Genomic DNA, 13,422 nt, shown 5'->3' on the forward strand with positions numbered 1-13,422 from the left:
ACCATCTCATGGAGTTTTGAGGACTTGCTTGGGGGAAGAAGCCTGAGGACATACTCACATCCTTTTTATTTTTTTTTTAATTTATTTCTTTATTGGGGAATTAATGTTTTACATTCAACAGTAAATACAATAGTTTGTACATGCATAACATTCCCCAGTTTCCCATTTAACAATACAACCCCCACTATGTCATTCATCATCCTTCATGGACCTGTATTCTCCCCACCCACCCACCCCAGAGTCTTTTACTTGGGTGCAATATGCCAATTCCATTTCAGGTTCTACTTGTGTTTTCTTTTCTGATCTTGTTTTTCAACTTCTGCCTGAGAGTGAGATCATCCCATATTTATCCTTCTGTTTCTGACTTATTTCACTCAACATGATTTTTTCAAGGTCCATCCAAGATCAGCTGAAAACAGTGAAGTCACCATTTTTTACAGCTGAGTAGTATTCCATTGTGTATATATACCACAACTTGCTCAGCCACTCATCTGTGGTTGGACACCTGGGTTGCTTCCAGGTTTTGGCTATTACAAATTGTGCTGCCAAGAACATATGTGTACACAGATCGTTTTGGATAGATGTGTTGGGTTCCTTAGGATATATTCCCAGGAGAGGAATTGCAGGGTCATAGAGTAGGTCCATTTCTAGCCTTGTGAGAGTTCTCCAGACTGTTCTCCACAGAGGCTGGACCAATTGACATTCCCACCAGCAGTGCAGGAGGGTTCCTTTGACCCCACACCCTCTCCAGCACTTGCTGCTGTTACCTTTTCTGATGTATGACATTCTCACAGGAGTGAAGTGATATCTCATTGTTGTCTTTATTTGCATTTCTCTGACAATCAGAGACTTGGAGCATTTTTTCATGTGTTTCTCGGCCTTTTGGATCTCTTCTGTGGTGAATATTCTGTCCAAGTCCTCCCCCCATTTTTGGATGGGATTATTTGTTGTCTTGTTGTTGAGTCTGGCAAGCTCTTTATATATGTTGGTTATTAAACTCTTATCTGATGTATGACATGTAAAGATCTTCTCCCATTCTGTGAGGGGTCTCTTGGTTTGGGTAGTGGTTTCTTTTGCTGACTCACATCCTTCTAACCTGAAAACTCTACAGTGTTCAAGACCAGAGACTGTCTTCCAGTGTTGGCGAATTATGCAGATGCAGTCTTTGCCCTGAGGTTTTGCCACTTCCCATGATATTCTCAGGTGCTTTCCCCAACCAATCCTGTCCCCACACATCACTCCTGGTTGTTGCCCTATAAAGCCCTCCCACTTCCACTCCTACTCTCTCTCTCTCTCTCTCTCTCTCTCTCGCCCGGTGGTGTGGTAGCAGGGGACGGCCATTTTGGCTGGCTCCACATGGCCTGAACCACCCGTCTGACCCAACAATAAAGGATTGTGTTCCCTTTCTGCTCCAAACCTCCTTTTTCTGCATCCCGCCACTGCCAAGCAACACTCCAGGTCACCATTTCCGACTCCCCTCCCTCCCGTACCCAGACACATCTGATGCTGCTTCACTCATACCACCCTGGGTGTCCAGGATAAGTGCCTGTTCCAAACCCTCCGGTGTATTGCAACCCTTTCAGCATCAGGAGAAAGTGTAAAGTTCACAGTTTCCTGACTCAGATTAAATTCTTAGTGGAACAGAGAAAGCTGAGAAGTTATCGGAAGTCTAAGTATGAGTGGATGACTTATTCAGTAAATGGGTCCCTATTTAGAGATACCCAGATTCATCACTTTGTCTTGCAGAGTGAGAGGTAGTAATAACTATCTCTGGAGAGTCGGTCGGTAGTTCAGCTGGTTAAGTGCACATGGCGCAAAGCACAAGGACTGGCAGAAGGATCCCAGTTCGAACCCCTGGCACTCAGGCAGATACACTTAACCTGGACATGCATCTAGTCTGTTGTTTCCTGACAACTGGGCTCATGACCAAGGCTTCTGTATCTCTTGCCCCTGATTTCACTAAGCCCTATTCATCATGAGTACTCATTAGATCTGGTGGGTCAACAGAGTTGACAGTGGCTCTGTTTTCTTGATGGAATTCTGAAATTGTAGACACTTCTCCCAAGTACAGAGCACTAAGGCTGACTCACAGCTATTCCAGAAAAGTCATCCTGAGGACAAAGGATTGCCCGCAAGACAGGATAACCCTTCCCTGGGTATCCCCTGGCTTACAGTGCTAGGGCTGTACCTTTCAAGGGCACTTATGGCCTCTGAGAGAACGCTGTTTCCAAGACATGGTTAAATAAACCATACCTAGTTCAACTTGGTTAAAAATGAATTTGCAGGGGCCGATGGTAGTGCAGCAGGTTGAGCGCACATGGTGTGAAGCTCAAGGACCATCGTAAGGATTCTGGTTCAAGCCCACACCTGTCTCCCTGCCTGCTGTGAAGCAGGTCTGCAGGTGTCTATCTTTCTCTCCCCCTCTCTGTCTTCCCCTTCTCTCTCCATTTCTCTCTGTCCTATTCAACAACAACAATGACAACAATAACAACAACAACAAGGACAACACAAATGGGGGGAAAATGAATTTTCTGATGTCAAGAATGTGTTAAGTCAGCTCCCTGTGGTGGCAGAGAAGATCTCTTCTTCCCTGAAAACATGAAGAATGGCCCTTGTTCTAGATACTTAAGAGCAGATTTTTTAAAAAGTACTTTATTATTTTATTTTTGAGAGAGATGCAGAGAGAGAGAGAGAGAAACACCAGAGCACTGCTCAGTTCTGGCTTATGGTGGTGCGGGGCATTGAACCTGGAACTTTGGAGCCTCAGGCAAGAGTCTCTGTATAAGCATTATGTTATGTTATCTCCCCTGCCCAAGAGCAGAATTTTTCAAGGAAGACAACTAGTATGTCCCAGGGCCCCCAAAGGACAAAGGTTTTTGAGAGATTACAGGGCATGTGGGAAATAGCAGCTTGGGTGGCCGTTAGTTTGCATTGTTTCTTTTAAATTTAATATATTTATTAGTGATTTAATGTTGATTTATGAAATTACAAGACAACAGGGGTAAAATCCTCCACCTTTTCCCACCAACAGAGCTCCTAGTTTTCATAAGAGTAATAGACCAAACGGAATTAAACTGATTCTATCCCAACAGGCGTAATTTGAATTTCATTTAATTTTCATTCCAACAGAGGTTATATTTATCTTTCATTATTCTTCATTTATTCATAGAAGCCATGGCTTTAGGATCCAAGTTCAAATAATATGCGTGCTTGACTGAGTCTGAATACTAGATGATGATTCCAATGCCCTGTCAGACAGAGATTACACATATTAGTTTAGTTGATTGAGTTTGTGAAGAACGTGGCCTCTTTTTATTTTTTCAAGGAACTTTTAAAAATATTTTATTTGTTTTTAATCAAAGTGATATGAGAGAGAGAGAGAAAGAGAGAAGGAGAGAGAGAGAGGAGTCACCAGAGCACTGTTCATGGAAGCTTAGAGGTGCTAGGGATTGAACCTTGGACCTCAGAGCCTCAGGTATGAAAGCCTTTTACATAACCATTATGCTGTCTCCCCAGCCCACTTTTTAAAATTTTATTTTATGGACCAGAGCCACTCTGATACAAGCTACTTTCAGACACTGGAAAGCTGTTTGCAGAATATTGAAAGTTCTGGGGCGGGGGGAGGGTAGGGAGATGTGATGCAAAAGTTTGCTATAGATTACAGTCTATCTACAGTTTAGAAAGAAAAAAACCACTTTAAATACCTAGTTAGGAGTGCCAGGCAGTGGTGCACCTGGATAAGCACTCACATTATAGTACGCAAGGACCCAGGTTCAAGCCCCTGGTCCCCACCTGTAAGGGGAAAGCTTCACAAGTGGTAAAGCAGGGAAGCAGGTGTCTCTCTGTCGCCCCCTTCTCCTCCCAATATCTCTCTGTCTCTATCCAATAATAAAGAAATAAATTTTTTTCAAAAATATTTTTATTTTTGAATAATAAAAATAGGGAAGGGCCTTCTTTTCAGTGCTGCTTCTGTGAACTTGAGCCCTGAGATGCAGTTTTCCCCTTTCCTCATTTAGTCTGTGTCATACCATGCTACCCTCCAATGCATTTCTGAACCATTCTGATGTTTTGGAGAGGGACCCTAGATGGTGTCGTTTGAGTCAGGAAACCCTCGACTAGGGATGAATCGGCTGGTGTGGAAGGTGGAGCCCACAGATGACTATATGCTGTTCTGCGGAAGAGGCCTTCAGGGGAAGGCTTTACTGCTCACAACACCATTTGACCTCAGGTCTCCCCCTTTTTTTTTTTTTTTTACCCCTCCAAACAGCCCTTTTTATATACTTTTACTAAAGATGACATGTCAGGGAAGGAGAGGGCGAGTCCTCCCAGCTCTGCCTTCCTCCAGCCATTCACCTGAGACATGGAGACACTTGGACACAACAATCCCCCCACGTGTTTTAGAGGAAATAGGAGTGAGGAAGCTGGTATGAAATGCCAGATGGGGTCATGAGGACAGGGTGTGGTCCCAGCTCCACGTCGTCCTCCCGGACTGCGGCCTCTGCTGTCCACAGTGACCTGGCCTCACCCGGGCCTCCGAGGCGACGCATCTGAGGGCAGCAGTGTAGCTTGGAATGAACTATCTCACGGACCCATGAAGGTGGGCACACGAGAGCATGCCAGAATGAGAGCACAGGGCCACTGTTGTCACGGCTTTCAGCGTGAAGAGAGCCCAGCAGAAGCCTGGGTCTGACAGTGACTGGGCTGCATTCTGGAAGGCAGGCAGTGCTGCAGAACCCAGAGCCTGACTTCGTGAATAATTTGCACAGTCCCCTGGGTTGAGATTTTCTATTAAGCTATCTGTGCTGCTAATAATTGAGCTGGCAGATATATTAGATACAGCATTCGGGAAAAATGGAGTACCCATCTCAGGGGATAATGATACTGTGAAAGCCATGTTATTTCTACTGTGGAGAACAATTTGAAGCTTGTGCTAATAGATTAAGCTACCAGAGTGATCATTTTGAACAAAGAGAGTACTTCAGAATAATAGAGCCAGCCATAAACTGATTGGGAATGAGTAGAGAGCAATGATTTAATTCCTTTGACCTGTGACAAGTAATCACTTTAGTCAGTGCTACTATTGTACCCTCTGAGGAAGGTCACTGGACTGTGGGGGGGAGGGGGGTTCACCCAGACCATCACCCAACCCCTATGCAGCTATTCTTACATGGGTCTCTATAAGCATTTATAAAAGGGGAATGGAATACCCAAGCCAGAAGATGCCATGTGCAGATGGTCAGGGGTGAGGCAGAAGAGACAATGTAGCACACAGCAAGAGGCTGGGTGGGTGTCTTAGACTCCAGGGCCAGGAAAGAAGCCAGAACTGAAAAAGAGCGTCTGAGTGTCTGATGGTGTGACCATCAAGGTTCGAGAGATGCAGACAGCCTCACATCCCCTTCTGTTCAGCAGCCTCCCACCTCCTGAATCTCTCTACCCAAGATGAAGAGAAGGAGGCATCTGTATCAGGAGCTTCTGCAGGACAAGCAGAGGTGTGTGAAAGTCCATGAGAACATAAGTGCGACTCAGTGACAGGGAGCTGGCGGGCTTGGAGGCGGGCTGGGTGTCCAGGCATCAGAGCTTCATTCACAGTCTTCAGACAGTTGACAGCACAACAACCCGTGCACCTCCCTGGGTCTGCAGCAACAGGGAAGGATGCTCTTTGCTGGGCTAATGAGATGTGCCTCTGTCTGCCTTCTGCCTTTGTCTCTATCGTTCTTTCTGGTGAATTAAGATCAAAGTGACTTTTCCAGAGTTGGAAAGCTTATTGCACACATATTGTTAGCACTGGATGAGCTTAATGGGCCAGAAACCAGGGGCTGCAAGTTGGCAAAAACAAAAGGAAGAAGAATTCGCCTCAAATAGAAGTAACACCTAGTAAATGTGGCAGACGGAGGAACAGTGAGAGAAGCCTGGTGCTCAGCAAGTCTGAGCATCCCACACTCAGCACGTGAACATCTCACACTAAACACGTTTTGATTTTCAGAGGGCTACTGATAGGAAGAAGCTTCAGGGGTTGGTTTTTTGGGGTTTTTTTTTTTTTTTTTTTTGGAAACTTCTGGGTATTTCCTTTGGAAAATAATGTCTTCATTCCTAGATTGGGGAATCAAGACTCTTCAAGATCCAATTTTGAACTTCCTTTTTGGTCTCACATGCCACTCTGTCTCTCATGACATCAGCTCATTTCACAAAAACCCTCTGGGAAGCTTCCAGGGGGTATATGTGTGGTCGGCAGCCCATGAGTAGGATCTCGTGTCTTGGTTTCAGCCGAGAGCTGGAGCCTCTGTAGGTGAGAGATCTAAACCAGGAATTGAGGATGGTGCCCTAGGCATCTCCCAGGCATTGTGGGTAGACAGAATATAAGGAATCCTAGAGTCGGAGAAAAACTTGGAAGCAGAGCACAATAGACAACTCTGAGTGAAGGGAAAAAAAGGCTTTCCAGTGAGTACAACAGTGTCAGAAAGCACCGAACCTTCTGGAAGGGTGAAGCTGGAACGCCTCTCAGCAGCTTGGCTGTTAAAGGTATTTGGACATCTTGGCAGGGCTGTAGGCACATGCCTGACTTATTTTTTCCTTTCCCTACATTGTTGTTCCCTCCTCACCCCTCCTCACCCACCGTCAGTGGAGTAAAGCGCCTTTTAGATAGAGCTCCAAGTGCCTTGTCTCTTTCCCGGTGAGATGGGCCGTAGTCGTGTTTCAGTTATCTTAGGATCCTTCCTCCAAGCTCCCTTCCTCCTGAGTCAGCACCGAGAACTCAGTGTGCGCGTGCGTCCTCATGAGTAACGGGAACTATATCCTCTGTTCATCAACGTTCTCTTTGTCCCCTGACAGTGCATTTGTCGGCGTCTGAGTAATGTGTTTGTTCACAAAGACCGGGAATTTTAGCCAGTGGAAAGTTCCCGTCTCTGACTACTTTAGACTGTAGCTCTGATAGGAAGCACTATATGCAGACAGTGGTGCCATGCTCTAGGGAAGATCTCAAGGACTTATGTCTGTTGGTGGATCTCAGCATTTTATCACATCTGTTAATCTTTCTTTTTTTTTTCCCACCAGGAGAAAAAATTTATAGTGAGGCTCAGAGCCAGCACTATAAATTCACCACTCCCGATAGCCATTTTCCTTCCTTCCTTCCTTCTTCCTTCCTTTCTTTCTTAATTTTTTCTTTTCTTCTTCCTTTTCTCCCTTTCTTTCTTTCTTTTAAAATATTTATTTATTTATTCCATTTTTGTTGCCCTTGTTTTATTGTTGTAGCTATTATTGTTGTTGTTATTGTTATTGTCGTTGTTGGATAGGGCAGAGAGAAATGGAGAGAGGAGGGGAAGCCAGAGAGAGGGAGCGAAAGACAGACACCTGCAGACCTGCTTCACCGCCTGTGAAGCGACTCCCCTGCAGGTGGGGAGCCGGGGGCTTGAACTGGGATCCCTTATGCCAGTCCTTGAGCTTTGTGCCACGTGCGCTTAACCCGCTGCACTATCGCCCAACTCCCGCTTTTTCTTCCTCCCTCCCTTCCTTCCTTCCTTCCTTCCTTCCTTCCTTCCTTCCTTCCTTCCTACCTTACTGGATAGGATAGAGACAAACTGAGAGAAGAGGGGGATATAGGGGGGAGAGAGAGACACCTATATACCTGCTTCACCACTCACAAGGTGCCCCCTCGCACGCAAATGAGGAGCAGGGGTTCAAACCCTGACCCTTGTGCATGGTGATATATCATAAGTGCTTGTCTGCACATGCAAGTGCTGGCACTTTGGTAGAAATTATCCCTGTATTTTCTCCTCTGTGGAATTTATGGATTGCTAAAAGAAGAAAAGCATTCATTGTGTGTTCTGTCCCCATCCCCCAACTTTCTGCCAAGTGCTCTCTTTCAAAACGAAATAAATCAATATTTACTTCTAAAGTCCTGTTTCACAGTACATTTTCCCAGTTAAATGAAATCGAAACACACAGTAAAAGAAGGACAAAACAGCCTTGATCTGTTCTAGAAAAACAAATCAGGCTGAATGTTTGAGCAGTTTCTGCTTGGGATAGCTCTCTGGCTGCAGGTGAATTCTGTCCATCCAAATTAAAAGCTCCTTCTAATTTATAACTTTGTGGGGAGCCCAGCCCCAGAGGAGCCTTTTCAGTTTTCCTCTAAATTAAACACACCTCCCTCATGACACAGTCCTTCATGCTCGGTAGTAAATTCTGCTTATGAGGACTAGCATAGGGCTGGGATGCCTCTCCAAGCCAGTTGGATCTTTCCCAGAGAGAGTACAGGGTCTTGGTGTCACAGGAGACGGGGTGGAGCAAACCAGGCCAAACCACACCCCAGTGAGGAGAGGGGTCAGAGGCAGCATGAGATGAGGTTTGTAGAGGCTTTGTGAGGGGTGACCCAGTGGTGGCACACCCAGTTAAATGCACATGTTACCATGTACAAGGACCCAGGTTCAAGCCCCCATGCTCCACCTGCAGGGGAGACACTTCACGAGCACTGAAGCAGGTCTGCAGGTGACTACCTCCCTCTCCCTCTCCCTCTCCCTCTCTACCTCTCCTCTCAGTTTCTCTCTGTCTTATCCAATACCATGGGAGAAGATGGCCACCAGCAGCAGTGGGTTAGTAGTGTAGACACCAAGATCCAGCGATAATCCCGGAGACAAAGAAAAGAAAAGAGCTGTTTTATGAGCAAACACTCTTTCATTCCTTGGACTCCCTGCTTCCACTGCCCTTGCCTAGAACCCCTTCCTTCCCTCCCTCTCCTGGAGACCTTCCATGGAAGCATCACAGCTCTACGGTACAGAAGCTGGCCCTGCTTCTGTGTTCGCCCCACTGACTCTGTCTGCACTGTGTCACGTCCTCAGCACCTATTGGGGCATCTTGGCAATTAGTGATTATTTTCAGCAGAGATTGAGTGCTTACTGCTTACTAAGACTCCCTTGATTCTGGGTGCATAGCTGTTCCTACCTTCCTGAAGCCTGGGCTAGGGGGACGCAGTAAAATGAAGCAGCTTTGCGAAATGAATGATTGAGTGACTCTAATGTCACACTGCCTTTATTTCTCTCTTTCTTTCCTTCTAATATCGATCTGCACAACTGTAAGATATAATGTATAATTCTGTACCGTCCCTGCCGTCAGAGTCCTGTAACCACGTTCTCTTCACTGGAAGCTGTAGACATTCTCCCAACGTTGCAGATATGGGTTAACTATTATTTCTACAACTGTCTATCTTATATATTTACTCATTTTTCCCCCATGATCCCATTCTATTCCTTTCCAAGTCACACCGACACCTACTACTACTTCTGAATACCCCCTCCCTTTTCTCCCCCTCTGCTCTCTGTGGGTCCTGATGGAATTGGAGTCCAGAGCTCTCTGTTCACCTCCCCCTATTACTTCTCCCCCACTGGGATTATGAACCAAAGTTATTTTTCAGGTGCAGAAGGTGGGAGTTCTGGCTTCTGTAACTGCTTCTCAGCTGAACATGGACATTGACAGGTGGATGCATACACCCAACTGTTTCTGTCTTTCCCTACCTAGGGTAGGGCGCTAGAGAGGTGAGGTCCCAGAACATATTGGTGAGGTTGTCAGCCCAAGAATGTCAGGATGGAATCATGATACGGTCTGTAACTTGGTGGCTGAAAGTCAGCGAAACATAAGCAGGACCCAGTGATTAAGGGGCCAAAAAGCAGGAATAGAGCAGATGAGAATAGGGATCTTGGGGTGGAAAAGACCTAGGAAGTCCATTTTAGGCATGCTCCTAGGGGCCTATGACTATTGTAGTTTTTTCTTGAGTATGATAGCCAACATGGAATTGGACAAACAATATTGTCTGCAAAGATGTTGTCAGAGTTGAGAACAGGGCTAGAATTTGGGATTATGGCAAAGAATAGCTTCCATTCTTTAAAAAAAATAAATGAATAAAATTAACTGTTTACCTCATCTACCTGACCCAGAGGATATATATATTTAACACCAGAGCCTGAGTCACCTCTAAGCCCCTGTTGCTGCTGTGAACTCGCACTCCATGGTCCCAGCTGGGGCGTTGCAGGCTGCACTCATTTCAGGACCCATCTTCTTCGAGTGGCAGGGCAGGATACACCAGCCTCCCTTGGGAGACTGGGGCAGTCCCTGTCACTTCAGCTATGAATTTCCAGGAGCTCTGTAACTCTGTCCTTCTACCCTCACACCTCTGGGAGGGGGTGGGGCAGGTGGGTGCATCTTAGCATCAAGAGAAAATACGGACTTTGGGCTTGAACTCGGCTTCCACACTTGGCCAGAGCTGGGACCCCGGCCGTGTGTCGTGGTGCTATGCCAAGCTTCACCTTTTCCACCTACAGATGGGATCCCAGTGGACCACGTCCTCAAGCACGGTGACTCTCTTGCTATCGCCCTTGTGACCTTTGTCCTGCCTCTCCACAGGTCACTGAGGAGGAGCCCACTTCCAACCACACAGTGATGATCCAGGAGACCCTCCAGCAGGCCTCCGTGGAGCTGGCAGAGCAGCACCACCTGGTGGTGTCCTCTGACGACGTGGAGGGCATCGAAACAGTGACCGTCTACACGCAGGGTGGGGAGGCCTCCGAGTTTATCGTCTACGTGCAGGAGGCCGTGCAGCCCATGGAGGAGCAGGCCATGGGGCAGCAGACCCAGGAGCTCTAGAGGACACTCACTCTGGGTCACATGGCGCTGCAGGGCAGGGCTGCCGGGCTCTGCAAGGCACAGGGGGTGCAGGCGGCACCCCAGGCAGGGAGGGAGATGGAAACGGGGTGCTCTCCTTGGAGGTTCGCCTCTTCTCTCCACCCGGGCTGCCACATGGGTTCTCTTTGTCCTGCATTGGGTGGCTGAGGTGATTCACATCACCAGCAATACAGAACCCTTGCTGCTCCCCCACCTCCCAACCCAGACAGACAGACAGACAGACAAGACAGACAGACACACACACACACACACACACACCTTTACCTTTGTAGGATCTACTTCTGGAGAGACCTTTGTATCAACTGACCAGACGTGGCCCACACCAAATTGCCCCTTTGCTTCAAGATGAAAAGAAGAGACACCCGCTTCCCAGCCTGTCCGTTTTCTCCTGCGTCTCACCCGCCCCCAACCCCGTGACTCCCACCCTGGTGCCAGCTCCTCATCCACAGTTGCCCTGCAACTGGGTGAAAGGAAGACAGCTATCACAGAGAAAATGCCCTTCCGGTGTTTCTTCATAACCTCTTGGGGATCTCGGTGGGGTCCTGGTTTTACCTACAGTCTTCTGCCTCTTTCATCTATCTCCCCAGGGCACTGTGATGGTGTGAAGTCTCCCCCCTATTTGAGGACCCTGCCATTCCTGTCAGAGATGAGGTCTTAGTTGCTACCTGGGATTCTTCTGGCTTTAAAACACATGCACTTTTTCCTACTGCCCATGTCCTAGTTCAGGAATGGAAACAGAGAGGATAAAAACACTGAGTAGCTCAGAACACCATGAGTTGATGACCTGCATTTCCCTTTCTTACATTGAAATCCTGCCTTTGGGTCTGACCTAGTCACACTCCTTTGAAGACCCAGGCCCTTAAAATGATGCTCTTTCCCCTTTGAAGCACTCGGATTCAGTCTGGGCTCCATGGATTGAAGCCAACATTTGGGCTCTTTGTTTCCTGGTGCCCAGCATCTGCCCTGCTGCCAGCTGAGACATGGCAGTGCCCCTCTGGTTCACTTTGTACTCAGGAGAAGCGACACATCGACAATCAGCAGCCCTCAGACACACTCGTGTTTGACTCGGGCCTCCATCCAGGTGCTCTCGAGAAACTCCATACCTTCGGGGAGCTCCTGCCCTGTGCCCAGCATGGAGGGAGGATCATGGTGCACCCCACTCAGCCCTGGGTCTTCTCAACTTCGAACCCTCACCATCCGACTCACTAGGGCTCAGACTTACTTTCCCTGATGCCCCTCTTCAAATGAAATCGCACATGAAGTGTATCTAAGCAGACGTACAGGGAGCGGAAAATACTACTCATTCTGGGCCAGGAGGGTGGAGGCCCTGGGCTTGGTCCACCTTGTCGGCACCCTTTCTCCTCTGGGGTAAAACTTAAAATCTTCTTCTCAAATACAGGGAGAAAGTGGCCTCTTGCCCCAAGCAAGGAAGGGAAGGGCCTCTGTAGACCATGCAGACTGTGGTTGCTGGGGATGGGATGGGATGGGATGGGGGAAGTTGTGGGAGGAGGAGAATTCCAAAGAAAATAATGATGGAGTTGACTCCTGGGGGCGGGGGGCGGGACACGGGCCATCATGGACTCACGGTGAGCCCATGATCTATGAGCCTGTCTGTCTGCCTGTCTGTCTGTCTGGTGGGTAGCTCTAAGGGAAAAGAGTGGAAATATCAACTTGAATCTGTTGACAGAAGAAGAGGAATGAGGGATGGTTTTATTCACTAATCATGAACAGAAATCACAGCCACTTGACCAGCCCCAAGGTGCGGAGAGCAGCCCTCTCCGTGTATCCAGAGAACCCAAGCTCAAACCCATTTTTTTTTCACCCGGGTGACCTTGGCATGTTTCTATGCCTGAATTTTAGTTTACTCGTCTTTGAAATGGGTCTGAACTCCTGAGATGACTAAGCAGATCAGCGGAGCCAAGCTCATGAGCCCAACTACAGAGTGCCTGCCCCACACTCTGTCATTACAGCCATCATTTTTATCCTTAGATAGTCCTCCCCCCTGCTACTCCTCGGCATACCCTGTCTTCAAAGAGATTAAGCATCTAGTGGGGGAGACAGATGTGAACACACAGTAGAAAAAGATGCTTTGGATGTTCATGGGATGAGACTGGAGAGAGGGTTCTGCCCTTACTAGGCATCCTGACACATACTGCTGCTCTGCCCTCCTCGACGCCGCCCACGACCCTGAGATCAGTAAGACCTTGTCCTAATGGACGTCCTGCTTGGGAAGATGGTAATTGCTCGGCACGGGTGCTCAGTGGGGCAGTGCCGGCTATCAACTGGGACTTTTGAAATGTCGGTATACTTTTTTTTAAGATTGCATACTGATGTGAAAGAAAAGCGGTTTTAAATGTCAAAATTTGGGTCACAGGACTCTTGTACTTGGGAGGTGAGATGGGAATCCCGATTCCACGTTTATGACTGGGAGGATGCTGGCCCAGCTGGTTAACCTGTATGAATGACTAGCCGTCTCATCTGTCAGATGGGGCAAATCACTGTGTTCCGTTTGCTCACTGTGTCTTAGGATACACCACGATACCATATGGTTAATAAAGAGCCCAGCGCCTTGTGTCGCACACAGTAGGAACACAATAAATATTTATTTTCCTTCCTATTGTTCCCCGTGAATTCCTTGTAGTCTCGTAGCAAGTGTAAATGGGGGCTTTAGCAGGGAGATACATTTGTCACTAGGGCTATTGCCTGCATGACAACTCCATCATTCTTGATGGCCTTTTTAATTTTATTTTGTTT

At 47.5% G+C, this 13,422-nt stretch overlaps 1 protein-coding gene across 3 annotated transcripts in view; it reads left to right on the forward strand.

Annotated features, from left to right (window-relative positions):
* Window positions 1–12,106, forward strand: part of ZFAT (zinc finger and AT-hook domain containing) — a 236,474-nt gene extending 224,368 nt beyond the window's left edge. For all 3 annotated transcript variants that reach the window (XM_007521895.3, XM_060201065.1, XM_060201072.1), the window contains one exon: window positions 10,390–12,106. In XM_007521895.3, the coding sequence (XP_007521957.2) occupies window positions 10,390–10,629 (240 nt within the window). In that variant the 3' untranslated portion in view covers window positions 10,630–12,106. The remainder of the gene's footprint in view (window positions 1–10,389) is intronic.
* Window positions 12,107–13,422: the final 1,316 nt, after the last annotated feature.

The sequence above is a fragment of the Erinaceus europaeus genome, chromosome 1, assembly GCF_950295315.1.
Source record: "Erinaceus europaeus chromosome 1, mEriEur2.1, whole genome shotgun sequence".
NCBI lineage: Eukaryota > Metazoa > Chordata > Mammalia > Eulipotyphla > Erinaceidae > Erinaceus > Erinaceus europaeus.